Source organism: Sus scrofa, chromosome 2, assembly GCF_000003025.6.
Source record: "Sus scrofa isolate TJ Tabasco breed Duroc chromosome 2, Sscrofa11.1, whole genome shotgun sequence".
NCBI lineage: Eukaryota > Metazoa > Chordata > Mammalia > Artiodactyla > Suidae > Sus > Sus scrofa.
In genome coordinates this window covers 59,796,711-59,820,500 of record NC_010444.4, presented here as the reverse complement: position 1 = coordinate 59,820,500, position 23,790 = coordinate 59,796,711, and the positions used below count along the sequence as shown (strand labels likewise).

At 55.8% G+C, this 23,790-nt stretch overlaps 1 protein-coding gene across 7 annotated transcripts in view; it reads left to right on the top strand.

The window, feature by feature from the left end:
• KCNN1 (potassium calcium-activated channel subfamily N member 1) overlaps positions 5,686 to 23,790 on the top strand; it is a 34,806-nt gene continuing 16,701 nt past the window's right edge. For 6 of the 7 annotated variants that reach the window (XM_005654900.3, XM_003123502.4, XM_005654902.3 and 3 more), the window contains exons 1-4: positions 13,903 to 14,096; positions 18,694 to 19,176; positions 19,855 to 19,950; positions 23,105 to 23,523. In XM_005654900.3, the coding sequence (XP_005654957.1) occupies positions 13,929 to 14,096; positions 18,694 to 19,176; positions 19,855 to 19,950; positions 23,105 to 23,523 (1,166 nt within the window). In that variant the 5' untranslated portion in view covers positions 13,903 to 13,928. Of the gene's footprint in view, positions 5,767 to 7,853; positions 7,970 to 13,902; positions 14,097 to 18,693; positions 19,177 to 19,854; positions 19,951 to 23,104; positions 23,524 to 23,790 lie in introns of those variants that run through there. The other variant, XM_005654901.3, reaches the window with a different exon arrangement.

The window sequence follows — 23,790 nt, the reverse complement described above, 5'->3', positions numbered from 1 at the left end:
AGGCTGAAGGGAGCACACATGCAAAGCCTGGAGGTCACAATTCCTGTTCAAGTTAGGGGGGACTACTAATAACTGGGTACAGATGAAGTGCAGTATGGCTGGTGCCTGCAACATGATAGCTGGCATAAAAACTAACCAACACATATTGATCACTGGCTTAGTTTGGGGATTTCCTCAGGAGCCAACTCTGAGACAAGGACTAGAAGATATGTGAGGGATTCAGGAAGATTCTGTGGGGGTTAGGGAAGTGAGACAGAGGGAAGGAGCCCTATAGGAGGAACCAATGAGCAGAGTCCTCACCAGGGAGTAGGGGAACTGGACCAGCTGTGAGAAGCACTGGATGCTTGGCCATGGCCTGGCACATGGTAATATCATTTCACTGAGCCTTGGGAACAGCCCTGTAACATATTGATCTTTCTGGATGGGAAAACTAAGCCATCTGCCTGTGTCACATAATCAGGAAACACCCAGAGCAGTTGGTGAGCCAGCAGGGTGGAAGTGGGGCCCAGAATTGGGGCCCAAGTGAGATGTCAGCCTAATAATGGGTGGAGGAGCCCAGATGGCTCTCTACAAATGGAGGCCTCTGCCTCTTACCTCGGGGGGTCTTAGGGCAGGGCCTTAATGGGTCTGAGCCTGTTTGCTCCTAGATAACATAGGACTGAAAATGGTATCTAGGAAGTTCCTGTTGTGGCTTAGCTGGTTACAAACCCGACTAGTATCCATGAGGATTCAGGTGTGATTCCTGGCCTCCCTCAGTGGGTTAAGGATCCCATGTTGCTGAGATCTGTGGTGTAGGTTGCAGACTCAGCTTAGATCCTGAGTTGCTGTGGCTGCTCGGTGTAAACTGGCAGCTGCAGCTCTGATTTGACCCCGAGCCAGGTAACTTCCATATGCTGGCCCTAAAAAGCAGGGGAGGGGGGAGAAAATAGTATCTAACCCCAGGCTATCTTGAGAGTCAGAGAGATGGTGCCTAGGAAGGCTGTATCCTGAAGAAAGGCTTGACAAAGGAGCCTTCTGTAAGGCCACCTCTGGGTATTTGAGGTGGGGTGGTTGGGGGGGTGGTTAGGCAAGGTCAGGGACCAGTGGTGATTAACTCGAAGGGAGAAGCCAGCCGAGTGCTCAGGGCTTTGGATGCCAGGCTAAGGAATGGGGCTTCACCCCAAGGCGTTGGGGAGCCATGGCGGGTATGTGAACCAAGGGTAGGAAGAGCTACCAGAGCTGCGCGTGGCAAGCTCTGCCCGGGACTTGTAGAGGGACCAGAGAGTGAAGGTAAAACTCAAGCCAGGAGCTGAGAGGACTGCCTTCACTGCTCAGACGTAAAGACGATGATAACGATTGTTCCGTTGCAAAGAAAAGCCTGTTCTCTCTCTCCCTCCCCACCTCCCGGGCCCCGCCCCCGCGGAAATCCCAAGCCCGCGCATGCGCGCGGGCAGCAGGGAATCCCCGGCTTCGCCGCAGTGCGCGGGAGGGGGCGTGAGACGGGAGTTCCATGGGCTCCAGCCCTCCCCGCCTGCGTTGCCAGGACGACCGGGCGGGGCCGCGGGGACGCCGGAGCTTCACTGCGCCTGCGCAGGGGTTGTCTCCACCGCGCCAGGGCTTTCCCGTCGCTCGCTAGTCGGGGAGGGAAAAGCTCGCCCGGCGCGCATGCGTGGACCCCCTCCCGACCCCCGCCCTGTAGGCCAGGGAATCCTCACCTGCCGCAGTGCGCACTGGGGGCGGGGCGGGGAAACCGGCTCAAACTGGAGTGGGGTTCGCTGAAGCGTAGGCAGGGGAGGGAGGGAGCGAGGGGTCTTCCCCAGGTTCCCGCTCCGGCCCTCGCCGTCGCCTTGGCAACCAGGCGCGCGGGCCGCAGTGCGGGGGCGGTGGCAGCCTGGGGAAGCCGGGCCGTTCTGCGCCTGCGTGGGTCTCCGCGCCTGCGGCCGGGGTTCCCCCTCGTGCGCCTGGGGAACCGATGGGGCGGAAATGGGGGGGGGAGCAGGAGACAGTGGGAGCCAGGGGAGGGGGTGAACGCGCAGAGAAGGGCTGTGGGACCGGGAGGGAAGGTGATGGAAAGAAGAGGCCGGGTGGGTGCCAGAGAAGGGGGGGGGAAATGCGAGGGGTGGGAGTGATGTAGAGAGGGGTACGGGAGGAGGGATTACTGAGGAAGAGTGTAGAGAGAGGGGGACAAAGGAGAAAAAGGAAGGGAAGAGGAACTTCAGTTAAAGGACATGCACAATATGAGGGGGACAAAGAGTACTTATGAAAGGACACGGTTAGGTGTAGGGTGACTGGGGGAGAGGATGCACACCTTCAGGACACCCCCAACCTGCAAACCCCAGGTTTGCTGAGGCAGGGAATCCAGGTGTAGAGTCTCCAGATTTAGAAGAAAAAAAAGGATACAGGACACACCAGTTAAACTGACTTTCAGTTAAGCAATGAATGATTTTTATTTTAAAGATCCACCATTTCCTTGCACTATAGTTTACTGGTAGCCCTAATCATGGTCTGGCCAGCCCACTTTTACTTCCCCTCTCACTGCATGTCCCTTGAGTCTTTTTGAAAGCCACTGGGACCTCTCAAATGATGCCTTTGTCTCACCTCCCGGGTGCCCCACAGCCCTGCAGAGTGGTGCCCTCCTTTGCTGTCTCCCATCCTCCTGGTCTTGTACAATGCCACCCTGAGGTGGAGTCCTGGCCAGGAGTGAAATGTGCAAAGACAGGGCACCCAAAAGCACCTTCACGAGTCTCCTCTCCCTCCCTCTCTGTCTCTCTTTCTCTTTCTCAACCCCCTCCAAACCCTCTGCCATGGGCCTGGCCCTGCTGAGGTGACATAACACCCCTGCCAACCGCCATCACCTCCTCCTGGAACCTCCAAGGCTCCTTAACTCTCAGCCTGCAACCCCGGAAGCTGCCACACCAGGTTCCCCCTCAATCTCTGGGCAAACCTGTAGTAGCTACTCAAAAAACTTTGGAGGGTAATTTTATGGAGGCAAGTACTAGGGGAAGATTTTGATTTTTCAACACAGCTGCTTTTTCCATCCCTTAGGGACACACACCCTCTCTGAGCTTTTGTACCATATAACAAAGCAATTTTCCTTTATCCTCCCCTTTGGTTTCAAAAAGTATAAGATAATAAAACATTATGGGAAAGCTAATAACTGGAAAGGTCAGCTCCTGAGGGCCCCTGCCCCCAGTGCCTCTCCCCTCCCTACTTCTCATCTTTTATTTGCCATCAGAACACAGAAAACAGTCGCTGCTCCCTCCTAGCTTCTGCTCAACAGGCTGAAATCTTGGCCTCATGGGTCATTTTTCCCAGCGGCATGTTATTCTGAAAACAGGCTAAGCAGTCCCTGAATGGGGAACATTTGAGTCCCTGACCGTGTTTTTAGTTTTGTTGTCCTAGGCGACGCCCTTGCAGAATCAGGTCCTGGATCTTTTGTGCCATGTTCTAGGAGTGCTTTCTGGGGCGGCTCCCTGAGCAGGGGATGCCATCCCTTTATTTGGAGCTGGGTAGCTTCCGGGGTGGTGGGGGTCAGAGTTGGCCCCCTCCTCTCATCAGCCAGGTTCAAGTTGCACCAGCACCCACCCTTCCCCTAAGGGAAGCAAAAGGTGAATAAGTAACAGATCACTTTCACCAGGGAGTAAGGACAATAAACTAGGGTGATGTGCCCAGAGAAGAAACAATTCTAGGCAGGAGGTGACATTGGACAGGGCTCTGAAAGACAATTGGAGGTGAGGAGACTGGAGAAGGGTGATCCTGGCAGAAGGAACAGCAGATGCAAAGGCCCTGGGGCCAGACAAGGAGACAGCTGAAAGGTGGGCACAAAGGGGGAGTGGGGGGCCAGACCTGTGGGCCTTTTGGGAGGAAGTGAGTCAGGCTCCTCCTCTTGGTTCAAGGAGGAGGGTGCTGGTAACTCAGGACAGGAACATGACCAGTCACATGGGTGTGGACAGAATTCTGTGGCTGCATCCTAGAGAAAGGACTGTAGGAAGACATAGGGGACACATGAGCTGTGCGACTGGGAGGGGGGCATTCTGGGGGTCTCCACGGGACAACTGTGGGGGTTCAATGGGGGACACCCCCAATGATGCCTGCCCTGTCGCTGGCTCCCGACCCTTTCTCGAGACTCTCCCTCGCCTGGGTTCTCAGCCTCCCCGCATGGGCGGGGAGTCGCCCCCACGGAGCTGCTGGGTGAAGCCCCTCCTCTGTTGAGTCCCCGCGGTTCCTGCAGCCCTCCCCCTCTCTGCCTCCACAATGCAGACCCCGGAGACCCCCCGCCGCTTTGTTCTCTTTCCCTTCACACTTGGTCACGGTCACGCTGGCGGCTCCCTCTGAGCGCGACTTACAGACATAAAGGGAGGGAGGGGGAGCGTTCCCAGTCGCCCCACCACCACCACCACCACCACACACACAGCCGCCCGGCCGTCTGCTTCCCCCAGCCCCTCCCGAACCACGGAATCCCCGCCTCGGGCGTCGGGACCCCGCCCGGGAGTGCATTACCTTTCACGAGATGCTCCCCGCCGGGGGTGGGGGGAGTTTGGAGGGGGACGGCTATTTTTAGAATGAATGGAAGAAAAGAGGGGGGAAAAAAAACCACAACAAAAAAGGATGGAGGCTCGTAGAAGCCTTCTGGCTCCCTAGAGGAAATCTCCTTCAGCCCAGGCCAAGGCAGAAGGTGGGTGGGGGGTTCGGAGACGGGGCGGGTGGAGCAGCGGGGGCAAGGGGCAAAGAGGGGGAAGATAGAGCTCTGGGAGGGCGCCACGCGTCCTAGAGGTGAAGGGGAGGGCTGGAGGAGACCAGCAAAACGTAGCCGGCAGCCCTACTGACTCCCAAGTGCTGGAGGGGCCCCAGAGGTGGGCACTGTCCGGTCCGGACACTCCAAGAAACAGACTTAGAGAGGGGCCTGGGCAGGGCCAAGGTCATCCGAGGGGCTGAGCCCTAGGCTCAATCCCCCCATCCCCTAACGACCCAGACCTCGGGAGCTGCATTGTTCTAAATTTGGCAGAGTGACCTTCATAAACCCATCCAGGCCTCTGCCATTCACGTTAGGCGGGGTCCCAGAATCGTGCGGGAAAAGGGCAGATATCAGAATATCACGATCCAACAATAACACAGAGAAGTTTTTTGTGGTTTGTTTTCCAGACACTCCGGGTCCTCCCTCACTAGGACCTTACCGCCCCGGCAACATCACCAGCTGCCCGAAACCTCCAGGTTCCTGTTGGAACCCCCAGGCCCCACTCAGGATATGTGTGAGGGGGAGCTTAATTGCCTTCCTCTGTCTCCCTGGCTCTACTCCTTCCCCAGATCCCCGAGAGCAGCCTCCAGAGTGAGGGGGGCAGTCGTATTCTGTGCTGCTGGGTCGTTGGGCCCCGACCCAGGGCTCCCCCTCTCTGAGTCTCAGTTTCCCCATCTGTAAAAGACCGATAGGGCCAGCGGCGGCGAAGGGTCCTCCCGGTTGATTGAGCATCCTCAGAGGTTTGCTGGCACGCCCCTGCGGGGAGGGGGCTTGCGCGAGACCAGGACGGGGATTCCCGCCCCCCAGTTCTAAAGCTGCGTGGTCGGGAAGGGGGTCGCGCGGTGGCGCAACCCGCCGCCTCCTCCTCGCTCGGTCGGCGCCCCTCTCCCCGGGCGGCGGGGCGGGGCCGGGCCCAGAACCGCGGGGAGGGGGTCAGCTCTGCGGCGGCGCGCGCACACCCTCCCGGCTCACACGCCCTTGCCCGGCGGTGCACTTGTCTTCGCGCTCGGGCCGGGCGCTGGGGCTCCAGCTGCTGCGGCCGACTCCGGCCGGTGAGTAGGCACTAGGAGGGTGGGTTCCGTGGTGGAGGTCTCAGCGGCGCTCCCCTTCTCCGCGATGGGAGTATCGTTCAGGGTTTGCCCGACTCGGGGAATTCAAAGGGGGGGGGGGGGCTTCGGGAGGGAAGGAAGCCCCTTCCATCCCCCCACCCAACACCAAGCCCCGAGTCAGCTCCAGGGCCCCCCACCCCTGGAGAAGGGTGCCCGGCTCCTGAAATTTGGCATGCGGAGACCTCCTCCCAGGGAGGTGAGGGTGGAGACGTGGGGATCTTCCCGTGCCGCCCTCAGTGGGTGGGGGCTGGGGAGGACTGGTCCCACTGCCCCCCTCCCCTTTCTCTCCCCCTCCCCCAGGTGTTTCTCTCCCAGTGTGTGGCAGGGATTTCCCCGGCTGGCCCTACAGGAGGGAACCCCCGCCTGCCAGCCTACTGTGCGTTTGAGCTCCTGCTCTTTGGAGCTCTTGGAGCTCCTGCTCTGATCTCTTCCCTAAGCTGCTTCTCTTACCCCCACCCCCATTGACAGGAAGAGAGGCCCAGAGAGGGTTAGCACTTAGCCAAGGTCAACCAGCTGGGCTGGGACAGAGCTGGGTTTGTGGCCAATTCACTAATCTCGGTGGTGGTGTTGGCTCTAGAGTCCTCTGCTCCCTGCGTTTAACTACAGGTGTGAGGGCCCTTTCTGGGGGCCCTGGAACTAGAGGGGGGGCATTCTTTCTCACCAAGTCTCTCTGCCTTCCTAGAGGCCCTGTCAAAACTGAATGGAGAAGCTCATCTGGCTCCCTCCTTTTGGCTCCCAGGTCTCTCAGGCCCCGTAGCCTGTTCCCCGAGCCTGCTTAAGACCTTGAGGGACATCCCTAGGGTAGAGGGGGGCAGATTCCAGATGGGCAAGGCAAGCATCATGAGCCAATAGAATAATCTCCACTCTGATTCTCACATTCCCTGGTTGACCTTCGACAATCCCTCTGCTCTCCCAGGGCCAGAGTCAGCTCTAAAGTCCCCCTGGCTAGAACAGGTGGCCCCTGAGCCATGCAGGTGGCCATTGGCCTCTAACTCCAGACCCCTGGTGAAAGAAAACACAGCTATGATGTTCATGGCTGGCTGTGTTTTCCCTTCAGTCCCATTCTGGGGTCTGGCCACGCTCCCCCACCCCTCTGCATCATGGGGCTGCCCTGCGTTCCCATCTGCTCTCTCCTCCAGGGCAGGACCTGGGTACTCCTACGGGGATTCTGGAGACAGCCCTGTATAGACAGCAAATACCACGAGAGAGCTACACTCCCCAGGGCAGCTGCAGACGGGGAGGATTTAGGGGCAGCCAAGAATAGAGCTGGTCAAGCCAGAGATTCCTGACTCTTTCCTCACACCAGCCCATCCTAGCCTCACCCACCCTGTTCTCCCTGTGGTGAAGGAATCAGTGGGGCATAGTGGGGGTGGGGGAGGGGGAGGAAGACCGAACAGCATGGGGAAAGGCAGGTAGAACCTTCAGTGTTCTGGGGACAGAGGGGGGCCTTCAGGGAGCAGGCCTGATATAATGGGGGAGGTATCAGCAGGGGCTCGCTGAAGGGCCTGAGGGAGGCAACAGGGCCCCCACTGGACAGACAGCGCCACTGGTTCTGAGTTCCTTAATACTTAAAAGGTTACCCAGCTTTTCAGAGTGCAGATTGGTTCTCAAGACCATTATAGGCGTTCCCCTTGTGGCTCAGTGGAAACAAACCTGACGAGTATCCATGAGGATGTGGGTTCGATCCCTGGCCTCCCTCAGTGGGTTAAGGATCCAGCGTTGCTGTGAGCTGTGGTGTAGTTCACAGATGAAGCTTGGATCTGGCGTTGCTGCGGCTGTGGCATAGGCTGACAGCTGCAGCTCCGATTCAACCCTTAGCCTGGGAACCTCCATATGCCACAGGTGAAGCCCTTAAAAAAAAAAAAAAAAAAAAAAAAAAAAAGGAGAGAAAGAGAGACCATTGTAGTCTGGGAGCTATACACACACACACACACACACACACACACACACACACACACACACACACACACACACACACACACCCTCTTGGAGCCCTGCCTCCACCCACAGTCCATATTTGGTCCTTACAGGTCCAGGGAGGAAGAAAAGCTGCTTCAGCCTCCTGCCAGCCAAGTGGTAGCCCAGTGGGACTGAAGGGGACAGGCCTTTTGGTGGTGCCTCATCAGGGAGACCCCTGAACCCCAGGGTGAGTGAACCCCAAACTCAAGTCACCTTTGGGGGTGGGGGCTCCCAGGAGTTGGATAGAAAAGCTGGTGACTTAAGAAAAATGCCAACCTTTGAAATAATGCTAATAATATAGTAATTATTATTATTGACCCCCGCCCCCCAGAGAGTCACTGTCCACTTTCTCTGATCACTGGTGGTTGGGAACCTGCTCAGAGAGGCTCAGTGATCCACCCAGTGTCACACAGCCAGAAGTGGGGAGATGAACCAGGTTGGAAGGGCAGTGACTGCCACCATCCAGATCCTGTGGCCTCACTCCCTGGAGACAGCCCTCAGGGAGCAGCTCCTTTGCTTCTTTCTCCTGTGAACACTGACATTCTGGGGTCAGCAGTGAGCTGCCAGTGGGGCTGTGGAGAAGACAAAGGTGCCAGTTCCAGACATGTGGGGTCATTTATTCAATCAACAAAGACTAAGCACTTATGGTGTGCCAGGCCCTGGCCTGGGCACTGGGGACACAATAAGGACCCTCATGATGTGTGCTGAGGGGAAAAGAAAATACGGAGATGTATTAAAGAATGATGGGAGTTGGAAGTTCCTGTTGTGGCTCAGCAGTAATGAGCCCAGCTAGTATCCATGAGAAGGTGGGTTCAGTCCCTGGTCTTGCTCAATGGGTTAAGGATCCAGCATTGCCATGAGCTGTGGTGTAGGTCGCAGACATGGCTCAGATCCCATGTTGCTGTGTCTGTGTCTGCGGTGTAGGCCAGCAGCGGTAGCTCCAATTCAACCCCTGGCCTGGGAACTTCCATATGCTGCAGGTAAGGCCCTAAAAAGCCAAAAAAAAAAAAAAAAAAAAAAAAAAAGACTGGGGGGATAGGGGAGGCTCCTAGAGCTGGGCAGAGTGGCTGCCCAGGCAGCTGACATGAGCTGAGACTTCAAGGAGGAGGAGTAGCTGGCCAGGCGAGAGCTGGGAGAACAGTATATCAGACAGAGGGAACAGAATGTGCAAAGATCCTGAGGCACAAACAATGCTAGGTAGGGAGCAAAGGCAGGGAGGTCTGCAGGCAGGAGCTGAGATGAAGGAGTGAACTGCAGAACAATAGGGAGCCTGGAGGGTGTGTGAACAGGAGAGAGACATTATCTGATTTCTGATGTTCAAAAGCCCTGTGGCTGCAGTGGAGAGCAGGGATTATAGGGGCAGGAGCAGAAGTGACAGAAGGGCGGAGGGAAGGCCAAGGAGGCATCTTAGTAGTCAGCTGGGCTGAGTGAGACCAGGGTGAGGCCTCAAGAATGGGGAAAAGCGGGCAGATTCTGGGACTGAGGTGGGCATGGAGAATGAACTGTTTGTGGCCAGCCTGATGTTGAGAGACCATGGGGAAAGAAGGAGGGATTTGTTGTGCCTGGGGGAATCTAGGAAGGCATCCTGGAGGAGGTGTTCTCATTCTTTGCGCTAGGTCCGGAAGGGTGAGTAGGGGTTTTCCCATGGCCAGCTGGAGCCATGCCCAGGTTCTAATTGTGCAGATGCTGTGAGGGCCATGGGGAGCCACTTGAAATTAGGAATAACATGATCATATTTTAGCAAGGAAAGATTTCTGTGGGGGGCCTGGCAGAGACTGGACTGGAGCCCGAGAAGCCAGGAAGGCGCTTTTGAAATGGTCCAGGTCATGATCAAGCCAGTAGCAACTAGGAGCATCTGGTGAGCACTCATAGTATGCCTGGCACAGTTCATGGGGATTAGCTCCTTAGGCCCTTGCACTGCCCTTGGACAGCCCTCATGCCCTGCCTAGAACACTGAGGCTCAGAGAGAGATGGTCCCTTGTCCATGACTGCTGTATAATTTCCAGGGGCTGCCATAACAAATGACCACAACCTGGGTGACTTCAAACAACAGAAATGTATTCACTCATGTGTCAGAAGCCAGCAGTCCTAAATCCAGGTGTCAGCAGGGCTATATTCCCTTTGGAGGCTCTGGGAGAGGTCTCTTCCAGCTTCTGGTGGCTCCAGATAATCTTTGGCCTGTGGCTGCATCACTCCAGTCTCTGCTTCTGTCTTCATGTGGTCTCCTGCCCTGTGTGTCTGTCTGTGTCTTCACAAAGTGGTCTTCATATAAGAACACATCATTGGAGGAGTTCCCGTTGTGGCTCAGTGGGTTAAGAACCTGACATAGTATCTGCAAGGATGCGGTTTGATCCCTGGCCTCACTCAGTGGGTTAAGGATCCAGCGTTGCAGCTGCAGCTCTGATTCGACCCCTAGCCTGGGAACTTCCATGTGTGGTCCTAAAGAAAAAAAAAAAAGGAACACATCATTGGATAAGAGCCCACCCCAATCCAGTATGCAAGCTCTGCATACAGAAAGTGTCGAATAAATGTTGATAGAATCAATGGAGTTTCTCCAGGTCCCAGAATCCTGGAGAGCCCAGGAACAAGCCCTTTGGGACACCTGCCCCAGCTCTCCTGGACCTTCCTGTCCCCTTCCTGCCCCAACAAATTCATAGGACACTAGAAAGCTTAACCCTCCACAACCTCCACTCTGCTCAGAGTCACCCCACGCCCTACCTTGGGACCGCTGCCTGCCTCTGTGACTCATCCCACACCATTTACTCCTTCACTCTGGACACTGGTCTCCCTCCTCTTCCTTCAACACACCCTCCTCCATTCCACCTTAGCGCCTTTGCCCTTGTGGTGCCCTCTACCAGGAGCACCCTTCTCCAGCTCTTCCAGGGCTGGCCCCTCAGCCCCTTTCAAATGTTCCTTCTGAGAGGCCTCCTCTGACCACCCTCATTAAAGTCTCCCCCATTTCCATTCCTTTGTTTTTTTTTTTTTCTTTTTAGGGCCGCACCTGTGGCATATGGAAGTTCCCATGCTAGAGGTCGAATCAGAGCTGCAGCTGCTGGCCTACACCACAGCCACAGCAACTTGGGATCCGAGCTGTGTCTGACCTACACCACAGCTCACTGCAATGCCGGATCCTTAACCCACTGAACGAGGCCAGGGATTGAACCTGCAACCCATGGTTCCCAGTCAGATTCGTTTCTGCTGCGCCACAATGGGAATGCCCATTCCTATTTTTCTTGACATCATTTGACCTTTTTCCATTGCTTTTGTGTGGAGCCCTTACCAGTCCTATATGTGAGAGGGTTGTTCCCCTCCTCTAGAAGGTCGGCTTTAAGAAAAGCAGGTTTGTCTCTGCCTCAGACTCTGCATCCTCAGCCCCAGACTTAGAGAAGGAGCTTGAACTTCAGCTGGGTTGCCCTCAGGATTCACACCAGGAAGCGGACAACAGAATGTGAATGAATGAATAAGTGAAAATGAATGGGTGGGAGTTCCTGCTGTGGCTCAAGGGGATCAGTGGTGTCTCTGGAGCCCTGGGACTCAGGTTCCATCCCCTGCCTGGCACAACGGATTGAGAATCCAGCATTGCCGCAGCTGCAGTGTAGGTTGCAACTGCAACTTGAATCTGATCCCTAGCCTGGGAACTCCATATGCTGCAGGGTGGCTAAAAAAGAAAAAGAAGAAAAGAAAAGAAAAAAGAAAAAGAATAAAGGAGAATGAATGAATGCCATCCCACACTCAGGATATTTAGGGTTCCAACTCCTTCCACATAGTTATCAATTAGACCCAAGATGGGGCTGATTTATGTGGCTGCATGGCTTGAGGGTGAGGGGGGAGGTGAACAGTCTTCCCCAGCTCACGTCACTGCCTCTTGGTCCTTTAGTTCCTGTGAGCTTCTCCCAGGACTCCCGCCACAGACCCATGGTGAACTTGTGGCTCAGCCCTCAGGCCCCTGGAGGAAGGGCTTTGTATTTAGCCTCCACTCCCTGGACACCTCTGTAGTCCTTTTCCTGGGATGTGAGTCCTGAGGACGTCCCAGTTGAAGTTCATTTGCATGCTCCTCGGGTCCCTTCCAGCCGTCTGTGGGCTTATGAGAGGTTCTGGCTGAAATGGGGACTGAGGTATGCCTTGCCCAGGCCCTACCTTCATCCACCCTGACCCCTGTTCACCACTGCCAGCCTTGTCTCAGAGGGGTAAGGTTCAAGCAGAAAGCAGGGCCAACTTGGACAGGTGATCGGTCACCAGATTGACTATCCTAAAACGGCACTTTGAAGGAGGTTTCTGACACCTCAATGCAGATGAGCCCAAAGGGGAAAGAGAGAACTTTCCATAGAGAGAAGGTGGTTGCAGAGCCTGGGGGGCCTCTGTGGGACAACTGGAGAGGCCTCTGTGGGCTGTGGCCGATGCTATTGTGAATTTCTGGACATTTCCATGTTGGACTTGAATTCAGAAAGCATCTATTGCTGCAGGGATCCATAGCAATCTGTGCAGGCCAAGGTCAGTCTGTAGGCAAGGTAAGAAGGCTTCTTGTGGGGCAAGGACCTATCTGGGACCAGGCTCAGGCTGTCAGGGGCCAGGGCATTGAATGCAATGTAGGGATGTATGCTGGATCCCCAGGGAGGTGTGGGTGGCTCCATTCCTGCTGTGCTTTAGAAAGAGTGCCCCTCCTGCCACCACCACCCCTCCCCCCCATGGCTCAGGCAAGGGAACAGCATTTGCAAAGGCCTGGAGGTGGGAAGAGCTGAGAGGAGACTGGGGAGGCCTGGGGTGGTGGGAGGCTGGTGAGTGGATGGGGGAATGCAGGAGAGATGGAGTATGGTTGAGAATGCATCTTTTTAGGGTCCCCACTGCCCCGTTCCCAGAGCCCCTGTGGACACAGCAGAGCATGGGTGGTCCCCAGGCCTCCGCTTCCCAACTATCACAGACCTGCACACTCACCACGGCGAGGCCATCCTCAGGGTATTCCCAACAGGCTGGAATAAAGAACAGGCTCTTGAGAGGAGAAAACAGCCATCACCTGGCTCTGCTCAGCCTCACTACCATCACTGGTCTGTGGGCCCACCCCCTACCCAAACAGCTGTCCACTCATTCATTCATTCAGCCTGGCTATTTTCTGGGCACCACAGAAGAAACAAAACAGTTCAGCTGCCCTCAGGCAGTGATGAGCAATTGGATGTTCCTGACCTGGTCTAAATCTCAGGGCCAGGAAGAAAACAGATGGGGGGGGTGGTGCTGGGAGAGAGATTGAAGGAGCTTCTGCCCCCATGAGCCCCCAGGCTGGGGAGGACAGAGCCAGACTCAGTCACCTTAGTGATAGCATGACAGTGTGGGGACAGAACGAGGCTGAAGTAGTGACTGCCAGACTCAATCACCTTAGTGACAGGATGACAGTGTGGGGACAGGATGATGCTGAGGTATTGACTGTCCAGGAAAGGAGGAGGTAAGTGCTCCCCACTTTCCAGTCCCCAAGGCTTCTCTGAGCTGCCACTAACATTCAAGGGACACCACTTAGGGGATCCCCCCAAAGGGGGGTCCTGCTGTCATCCCACCCTGGCATTGGTTTGGGAGAAAAGGACTGAGGGAGGAGGCTAACTCTGAGTGGGCTCTCTGCTTCCCCAAACGGCTTTTATCCCATGCACCCCCTGCACCGCAGAAGCCCCTACTTGCAGTTCTTAGGCGCTCTCCACTTGCCAACATCCTATTTCCCCTCCCCAAAGCTTCCCCCACACGGAGCAGACGGTCGATGAGGTCATTTCACAAAGAAAGAAACCAGTCACTTTGCAAAGTTGTCCTCTCAGCAAGTGCGTGATGTGATCGGCCCCCAGGTGCGCAGAGGGTGAGAGATGGCTAGAGTTTGGGGACCTGATTTTGGAAAAGGGGTGGTTAGGAGTTCCCAAATGTTGTCACTTCGCTAAAGTCCTCTCCCTCGCGCGGGGCAGCTGGGCGAGTTTGAGGACCAGCCTCGCGTTGGGGGGCGAAGGGGCTGGGAATGAGGGATCTTTAAATGGAGGCGGGGCTTGCGGGGTCGCCGGGGGCGGGGCCAACCCGTGCTTGGCCAATCGGCTGCGCCGCCGGCGTCGCACCGCCCCCTCCTCTCCCATCCCGGGCGGGCGCTCGCCCCCCTGCCGGGCCCGTGGATAGGGCGGCGGGGGATGCGCCAGCTGCCGCCGCCCCCGGCCCCACCGCCCCGGGGCCCAGTGCCCGCCCGCTGCTGTCCGCCCCGCCCGCGACCCCGGCCGCGGCCCCCGACTGGGGGTCTGCGGCCGCGCGGGACCCTCTTCCCTGCAGCCTTGTCCGCCCGTCCAAGCCGAGTCTCGCAGGTACGGAGCATGATGGGCAGGGGCACCCAGGAAGGGATGCATGTCCCGGAGTGAGATGCGGCTTGGGGCAGGGACCAGGAGGGAGGGGGAGGGTTTCCGTGGGGTTCGCAACCCAAGGGACACGGGAATGGGGGCAATGTGTATATATGCATTGCTCGAGTGGGTAAAGATTCATGGACCCTGATCCTGGAGGGGGAAGGTACTGGGTTCACTTTGGCAGGGGGCAGAGCAGTGAGTCTCCAAACTCCATAGATACCGTGGGGAAGCTCTTGGGGAGGAGGCAGTGGCCCAGGACTGACTGGAGAATGGGAGGAAGGAGATCCCTCACCACTGGTCCCTGTATCCAGCATTTAGGGACAGCGTGGCAGGGATCGGAAAGCCAGGTTCTGGGGTTCTCCCTAGACAGAGGTTCTGTACCCACCACAGCGCACTGCTCCAGCTGTCCTGGAGGGTGGGGCTGCAAACGTGAATGTTGGAGGCTGGGGAGTTGGATCAGAGTGGAGGGCACCCGTGGAGGCAGCCATGGGGAGAGCAGGCTAGGGCAAGCTAAGTGCACCGTGCTGACTGCTGCCAGGTTCCTGTTGGGTGGTGATGGAGGGAATGCTTAGGGGATGGAGCAGTCAGCCAGGGACTTACTGCGCCCACTCTCAGGCAGCCCATGGGATGGGAGGGTGAATGAATCCTGTCTGCCCTGCAGGGATAGGGCCCCAGGGGTGCTGGTTGGGGGAGTGTCTTGAGGGTCCTTCCCCACCCTCCACAGGGACACACAACCCACAACTCACCCACACATCCTGGAAGGTTCTGCCATGTGCTGCTCTGGCTATGGTTCCTGGGAGCAGCAGGGTGGACGTTTTGCCCCAAGGAGGCTCTGCCTTGGAAACTGATGAGCAGGGGACACCTTCTGGACTACCTGTGAAGAACAGATCATGACACTGGGCAGTGGCACCACAACTGGCATACCCACGGTTCCATGCTAAGCATTTTCCACATGTGCTCTCACTCAATTCTGACCACCAGCCCTGCTGGGTCCTCACTGAGATGCCCCTTTACCAAACAGGCAGCTGAGGAAGTGACAGTGACTTCATCCTAACTGGGATGCCCAAAGGTTCCTCTGCAATCAGCCCATCATTTGTAAAAGAACTTACTCTTTTATAAGGCCTTTGGCTATTTTTTTTCTCTTCCTATTGGATGGGAGAGTTTGGAGGGGCCAACCTCCTTGCTCCCTGCTGCCTGCACACCTTTCTCTGCTCTTCAAAAGCCCTCCTGGGTACCCCCAGCCCTGCTTGCCCCACACGTGTCCCACAGTATGTCTTGGGAGGGTGCAGAAGGTGGGGTTCTGCTCATCCCCTCACCCCAGCATTCAGGGAACAAAGGTCATGTGCCCCAGACATGTGAGATAATTTTGGCAATTCCAGGGGTCCTCAAAACCAAATGCAGCTTGCAGGGTGTTTCTTATTTTTTAGGGGAACTCCTTGGAGAGCCCAGAGCCTTCATCTAGAAAAATACACCCTTTCATGACATCTAAATCTTGGCTGGGGTTTCATAGGGACCCCTGGGAATTTCTGAGGGTCCCAGGGACTCCAGTTTTAGGCCCAGGTTGCAGTGAGGGAGCGGAAGGGAGATGGGTGTCTCTTGTCCCCAGGGTCCTCTCTGGTCCTGCCCAGTCTTTAGAAATGGGCTGCCCCCTTCTCCTGTGGGATCTCAGGCAGGCCACTCTGTCTTTCCACTTCCTATGAGGTGGTGACCGGGGTCAGACCCTCACCATGCCTGTGTGTTGAGCTCTGTGGTCCCTTAAGAGCAGGGTCAGGCCGGCTCCCTTTCCAAATGGCCACTCATCAAGAGGGACCCAGGCAGATCTTGCCACCCAGCACCCCCAGGCTGCACTAAGTTAGTCTCTGCCCTTTCTGGCTGTGTGGCTTTGGGCAGCATACGGAACCTCTCTGAGCTTGTCTCCCATCTGTAAAATGGGAGAAAGAATGCCACTTGCCTGGCTGAGTGGCAGTAGGGATTAAATGCGATAAATCTGATCAAGGAAGGTCTTGGCCCGCAATATGCACTAGGTACATATTAACATGTTGGGCACCAGGAAGGCCTTCCATGCCTCCGCCCTCCTGAAAGCCACCTGCTGCCTGTCTGCATGTCCCCCCACCCCCTCCCTGCCTAGGGCACCCTAGGACGCAGCTGCCAGGCAAGGAGGAGCATGGCGGACACGCGGCCATATTTGGCCTGTGTGTTAGGCGGCTGAGTCACATCCCCAAATTGCATCTTCATCGGTGCATTTCGGAAGGTCGTTTGCAGCACCCCCACCCGCTCCCAGTCCTGTCTGCCAGGCCACCGCCTCTCCTGCCTGTGCTCCCTAAGCCCTGGGCTGGGACCTTGCGTACCTGTAGGAGGGAAAGTGGGAGGGCTGCTTGTGGTTTCCTTGTCTCTTGGGCAAGGGCAGGGACTGGGGCCGCTGTGGGTGTCCTGGTGGCAAGCTCTTAGCCCCGCCTTGCAGCCGATGGCCCTTCAGGTGGCAGGCCGGGGGCTCTAGCTCAGGAGGAGTGTGGCACCTGAATGTGAGGATGAAAAAAGATCAGGGCCAAGGTCGGCCTTATAAACTGTGAAGTGCTGGGTCTGCAGGAGACCAGCCCATATAAAATGTGATGGACTGGGCCCCCTTGAGGCCAACTCATAAACTATGAAGTGTCAGGTCACAGGTGGCTATGACCTGGCTGGTGTGATGGATGGGAGTGGGACATGTTATAGACTCCTGTTTCTTGTGGTCCTACTGTGTGCTGGTACCCTCATCTGGGGACATGTAGTGAGTGGGACAGATACTGTCTGGGGGGCACTGAACAGGAGCACAGGTGGTCTTGCAATGCATGTGGTGGTGCCCTGGCCAAGGTCACTTGTGTCCTGTCTGGCAACATGGTTCATCGTGGCATGTCCTGATGTGATACTTTCTGAGTCTGTCACCCACCAGAGCATGGCTTCAAGGCCAGAGAGGGGTCCTGTCTGTGCATGTAGCCTCCTCTCCTGGGTCCCCAGCACATGCTGGGTTGGCCTGTACAAAGGGGACAACACTAGGCCCACATCCTGCCTGGCTTGTCAGGAGACTCCCACAGGCAGCCTGGTCCAGAATCTGCCTTGTAAGGAGATGGTCCCTTCACTGCCTGGTGACTCAGTTTTCCCATCTGTACAGTAGGCCAAATCCCAGGAACCCCCCCTCTTGGGGGTATTATGAGGATTAAGGAGAAAATCTGGGTGAAAGACAGAGCCTGAGGTTCAGTCCATGTTTGGTACGCATGGGCTGGGGCAGCAGCCGGGGCTCCATGCAAGGTGGGGGGTGAGATTGTGGGCTGGGTTGGGGGAAGGTCGGGTCTGGCAAATGAACACCCAGGAGATCAGACTCCAGGCAGCTTCATCATGTGCATGTCATGGTTTTCAAGGTCCTTGCTCTTGCATGTGACGCCATGGGACACGGCCCTGTGCAGGAGCAGAATTCGAGGATGTTGGGGCCAATCAGCCAGTCTGCTCCTTGGTAGCGAAACTGAGTCTGGCCGGAGATCCTATGACTGAGCCAAGCATGTCTCCCAAGGCCCTGTAGCATCCATTCTGGGATCTTAAGGGTTCAATTCTGGATCTCTGCTTTGGTTCTGGGATCTTTTTGGAGATCACAGGCCTCCCTCCATCCAAGCAGAAGAGAGCCGAGGGTCTCATAGCCATAGCCACAGCCACAGTCCCTAAGCGCCCTCCCTGCTCCCCAGGCCATACCCTGTGACTGCATAAGTGTGTTCAGGCCTTTTAGCAACTCTACGGGAGGAACTGGAGACTCACTAGAATGAGGTTAACTTGTCCAAGAGCCTGAAGGTCAGAAGGAGACAAGCCTGGATTGGAACCACCTCCTCCTGGCTGCTCACTTACATGGGCTTTAGTCCTCCCAGGCCAACAGGGAGCAGATTCCATCTTGAAGCATTCAGAAGTGTTTACTGAGTGTCCCCTGTATGCTAGGCATTGTTCTAGGTACTTAGAGATACAGAAAGTCAGTGGGCAAAGGTCTGGTAGGAGGGTGTTCCAGGCAGAGGGCACAGCAGGTGCAGAGACCCTGAGGCAGGACCAGGCTTTTTTCTTTTTCCTTTTCTTGGCTGTGCCTGCAGCATTTGAAAGTTTCTGTGCTAGGCACTGAACTCACGCCACGGCAGCGACCTGAGGTGCTGTGGTGACAATGCCAGGTCCTTAACCCACTGTGCCACAGGGGAACTCTGAGCTAGGACCAAGCTTATTGGGATCTGGTAGTGAGGAGGCCAGAGTGGCTGGAAGGGAATGACTCTGGGGAAAGTAGGAAGGATAAGGTGGGTGGGAGCTAGACCACAGAGGCCTCCTGGCCACGGTGAGGAATTGAGTTTTAATGCAGTGGCACCAGAGAGCCACAGGAAGGTTTTGAGCAGGGGAAGGATGTAGGCTGACTTGAAGGTTTCTGGAGTGGCCAATCTATATGTCAACTGCAATGGGTTCATGGCCTCTCCAGCTTCAGAATGTTCTGCGGGTGGGTGATCCCTAGCCCTCTGGTTGGCTGGCAAGTCCCTGACGTGACTGTGTCCCCCATGCCCTGCAGGTCAGTGCGGGAGTTCAGTCACTGAGCCATGCCAGGCCCCGGGCGGCCAGCAGCAAGCCCAACCCCAGCACCCACATAGTCATGAACAGCCACAGACACAATGGCTGTGGGGGACGGCCGCTGGGTGGCGGGCTGGGTGCCTTGGCAAGAGACCCTCCAGACCCCGAGGCTGGCCACCCCCCGCAGCCTCCGAATGGCCCAGGCATCCAGGTGGTGGTGGCCAAGAATGAGCCAGCCCAGCCCTCGCCCAGCAGCCCCCGGGGGCAGCCCCAGGACCAGGAAGAGGAAGAAGATGAGGAAGAAGATGAGGCAGGCCAGCAGGGGGGCTCAGGGAAGCCCCCCAGCGTCGGCCACCGCCTGGGCCACCGGCGGGCACTCTTTGAGAAGCGGAAGCGCCTCAGTGACTACGCCCTCATCTTTGGCATGTTCGGCATTGTTGTCATGGTGACGGAGACTGAGCTGTCCTGGGGAGTCTACACCAAGGTAGGCATGGCCCTTCCCCCTGGAACCCCAGGGAAGCCCTGCGGGGCTTGCCTGGCCTCCCCGAGGACCCGTGGGCATGGGCTCAGGGGCCACATCAGCCCTAGTAGCAATGGGTGGGGGATGCCGAGGAGACCCCAGAGGTGGGAAGCTGAGGGCCCTGAGCTTCCTGCTGTGTCCATCCCCTGGGGGCAGCAGGGACCCCTGCAGCTGAGGGCAGAAGGCTCCACCTTGTTCTCTCTGCCCTGCACCACGGGGCTGCACCTTGGCTGAAGGTGGGGAGGGGGCTGCCTCCCAGATCAGGGTCCGGGGGGCGGGGGCGGGGGCTGTGCAGAGGAGCAGGAAGAGCACTCCCCCTTTCCAGAGTGGTCAGGGCCAAGTTCTGAGCCTGGTTATCCGTTCCCAAGTGGATGTGAGGATGGAGAGAGATCAGAGCCGTGTCAGCCTGTAAACCGTGAAGCACTATGTCTACATGAGGCCAGGTTTTATAAACAGTAAAGTGCTGTACCCATGTGAGGCCAGGCCTTATAAACTGAAGTGCTCAGCCCACCTTGCTGTCAGCCTGGGCCTAAGGAGTAAGGATAGGAGCATCACTTCCTGAGCGAAGCAACCAGGTGGGGAGTCAGGAGAACTACCTGCCCCCACAGCATCTCTTCTGCCCTATGCTCTCTCTTTGCCCAGGAGTCGCTGTACTCATTTGCACTCAAATGCCTCATCAGCCTCTCCACGGTCATCCTGCTGGGCCTGGTTGTCCTCTACCATGCCCGGGAGATCCAGGTCAGTGCTCAGTAGGGTGGGAGCAGCTCCACTCCCCACATCCCAGGGCCCCACCCCACACCAGCCACCTGTGACCCCAGCCCTCTAAAACATAAAAGGATCAATAGAAGATTTATAGAAGAAAAAAAGACCTCCATGGAGACACACCATTTAGATCAATCTAAATTTCCTTGGAACGCATGTCCTCGTTTTAATTTTCGTTGATTATTCAGTAAAGAAGATGAAAAGTGAAGGAGCAGGAAGTGGGCTGGGGTCCTGGTGCACAGGTGCATTTTTGCAACTCTGGGGTCTTCTGAGGTTTTGGAGCCAAGGGGTCCAGTGTTTGCAGCACCAGGCTCCTTTTCCTCTTCCATCCAGCCCTGTGTTTGAAAGACGTATCGTGTGCCAGGGAGTTTGTTCTCTTGTTTCAGGGATTAATGAAAACCTAGTCAGCCCCTGGAGAGCTCAGCTCAAGGCTTGTCAGTCAGGCGTTACCGCAGTGGGTGCTGGGGCTTGGGGACACCAGAGTGTATCAGATCTGTCTTCTGACTCTGCCCTTTGACTCCTGACCCTGGCCTTTGACTCCTGACCTCAAGGAACCACAGTTGGTAGGAGATGAGCACAGGAAAATCCTGCCTGAGTTACACTATATGTAGACCTATAAGGGGACAGCCAGGGTCTGGCACACAAGGAGGGGTTTTCCATCTGGCTGGGAGTTGGGGTAGGGAGAAGTGATCCCTGAACTAGAACGAAGCCGTTCTGAAGGTACAGCTGGGGACGACAGTCTGGCTATTCCTTGAATGGTTAAACATGGAGTTGCCATATGACCCAGCAATTCCACTCCTAGGTATACATCCAAGAGAACCAACAACTTGCATCTACACAAAAACTTGCATACGTATGTTCATAACAGCATTATTCAATCGCCAAAAAAGTGGAAACAGTCCCAGGTCTATCACCTGCTGTACAGATAAACAAAAAGTAGTCCATCCATAACATGTAATGTTATTCAACCAAACGAAAAACAAATGAAGCACTGTATGTTTGTAGCACCACAACCGCGTGGCTTAAACAACAGAAATGTATTCTCTCACAGTTCTGGCGGTTGGAAGTCCAAGATCAGGTCCTGGCAGGATTGTTTTCTCCTGAGGCCTCTCTCTCCTTGGCTTGCAGACAGCTGCCTTTGCACTGTATCCTCACACGGCCTTTGCTCTTTGCATACACATCCCAGGTGTCTCTTCCTTTTCTTATAAAGACACCGGTCCTGTAGGATGGGGGCCCTACTCTTATGACCTTAATTACCTCTTTATAGGCCCTATCTCCAAAAACAGTCATATTGAGGACTAGGATTTCTACAGATGACTTTTGAGGGGACACAGTTCCATTCATAACACCCCACCTTCTGGCCTGCCTCCCAAATCCACATCCTTCTCCCATGCAAAATGCATTCATCCCATCCTGACAGCCCACAGAGTCTTAACTCATTGCAGCACCAACTCTAAAGTCCAAAGTCTAATTTAAATATCATCTAAATTGAGAGTTTTCTTGTAGCACAGCAGATGAAGGATCTGGTGTTGGTAACTGCAGCGGTGGATTCAATCCCTGGCCCAGGAACTTACACATGCTGCAGGTGTGGCCAAAAAGCAGATGAATTAATATCATTGCAATCCAGGAGCTGCTGTGGGATTCAGTGAGTTAAGGATCTGGTGTTGTCACTGCATTGGTTCGGGTTGCTGCAATGACACAGGTTCAACCCTGGCCCAAGAACCTCTGCATGTCGCAGGCATGGCCAAATAAATAAATATCATCTTAATCCAATATGGGTGAGATTTGAAGTATGATACCTCCTGAGACAAAGTTCCCCACTGTCCGTGAACCAGACAAGTTGTGTGCTTCCAAAATACAATGGTGGGACAAGCATAGGATAGTCCTCTCAGTTTCAAAAGGGATAAATATGAAAGAAGAAAGGGGCGACAGGTCCTAAGCTTGTCTCAGACCTAGCTAGGCAAATTCCATTAGATCTGAAGGCTGGAGAATGATCATCCTTGGCCAAACGCCCCACCTTCCAGGCCCACTGGGGTGGCAGCATTGCCCCCTCAGCCCTAGGTGGTGGTCTTTTGTGACTGCCTTCTTTCACTCAACATAGTGTTTTTTTTCTTTCTTTCTTTCTTTCCTTTTTTTTTTTTTTTTTTTGTCTTTTTGCAATTTCTTGGGCCGCTCCCGCAGCATATGGAGGTTCCCAGGCCAGGGGTCAAATCGGAGCTGTAGCTGCTGTCCTGCGCCAGAGCCACGGCAACGCGGGATCCGAGCTGCACCCGCAACCTACACCACAGCTCACGGCAATGCCAGATCCTTAACCCACTGAGCAAGGCCAGGGATCAAACCCGCAACCTCATGGTTCCTAGTCGGATTTGTTAACCACTGAGCCGCAACGGAAACTCCTCAACATAGTGTTTTCAAGGTTCATCCACATTGTAGCCTGTGCCAGGTCCTCTTTATGGCTGAGTAATGTTCCATTGTGTGCAGGGACCACATTTTGTTCATCCATTCATGGACTGATGGACATTTGGATTGTTTCCACTTTGGGCAACTGTGAACAGTACTCCTGTGATTGAGCACATACAAGGATGTGTTTAAATGTCTGTTTTTTTTAAAAATTGTTTTAATTTAATTTAATTATTATTATTATTATTATTTAATTTTAGGGCCCACCTGCAGCATATGGAAGTTCCCAGACTAGGGCTGGAATCGGAGCTGCAGCTCCTGGCCTGTGTCACAGCCACAGCAATGCCAGATCCGAGCCGCGTCTGCGACCTATGCGCAGCTTGTGGCAATACCAGATCCTTAACCCATTGAGGCCAGGGATCGAACCCAAATTCTCAAGGATATCAGTCTGGTTCTTAACCCACTGAGCCACAATGTAAACTCCTGAACAGCTATGTTCATCTCTCTTGCCCAGATACCTAGGAATGGGAAGGCTGGGTCGTTGGTAACTCTGCCTTTGACTTGTGCCATGTTTGGTTTGAATCTGACCCTGAGAACTCAGGAGTTTCACCTAAGAGGCCATGTTTCTTGTAAAAGCCAATGGGGTCTGGGGTCTGGGTTCCAGGGTCTCGCTCTGGGGCCTGGGCACGTGTCTCAGACCCACCATGTCCATCCCACCTGACTTCCACAGCTGTTCATGGTGGACAACGGGGCGGACGACTGGCGCATCGCCATGACTTGTGAGCGCGTCTTCCTCATCTCTCTGGAGCTGGCTGTGTGCGCCATCCACCCGGTGCCCGGCCACTACCGCTTCACGTGGACAGCGCGGCTGGCCTTCACGTATGCGCCATCGGCAGCCGAAGCCGACGTGGACGTGCTGCTGTCTGTGCCCATGTTCCTGCGTCTCTACCTTCTGGGCCGCGTCATGCTGCTGCACAGCAAGATCTTCACCGACGCCTCCAGCCGCAGCATCGGCGCCCTCAACAAGATCACCTTCAACACACGCTTCGTCATGAAGACGCTCATGACCATCTGCCCGGGCACCGTGCTCCTTGTCTTCAGCATCTCCTCCTGGATCATTGCTGCCTGGACCGTGCGGGTCTGCGAGAGGTGCGCCCCGGCTCCCCTGCCCCCTGATCCCAGTGCCCTTCATGCCCACCCATGACACAGCTCTCCGTCCCCATGACCCCTGACCCTGGTGAACCCCACACCCACCCATGACTTCAGAGATCCAGAGCTGCCCCAGCCAGCACTCCATCCCCATAACCCCTGACCCTGGTGCCCCCCCCCACAGTTCCTGGCCCTCAGTATATCCCTCATGTGCAGCTTTCTCATCCCTGGGACTCCAGCCCTATGTCCCCCGTCACCCCCAGCCCC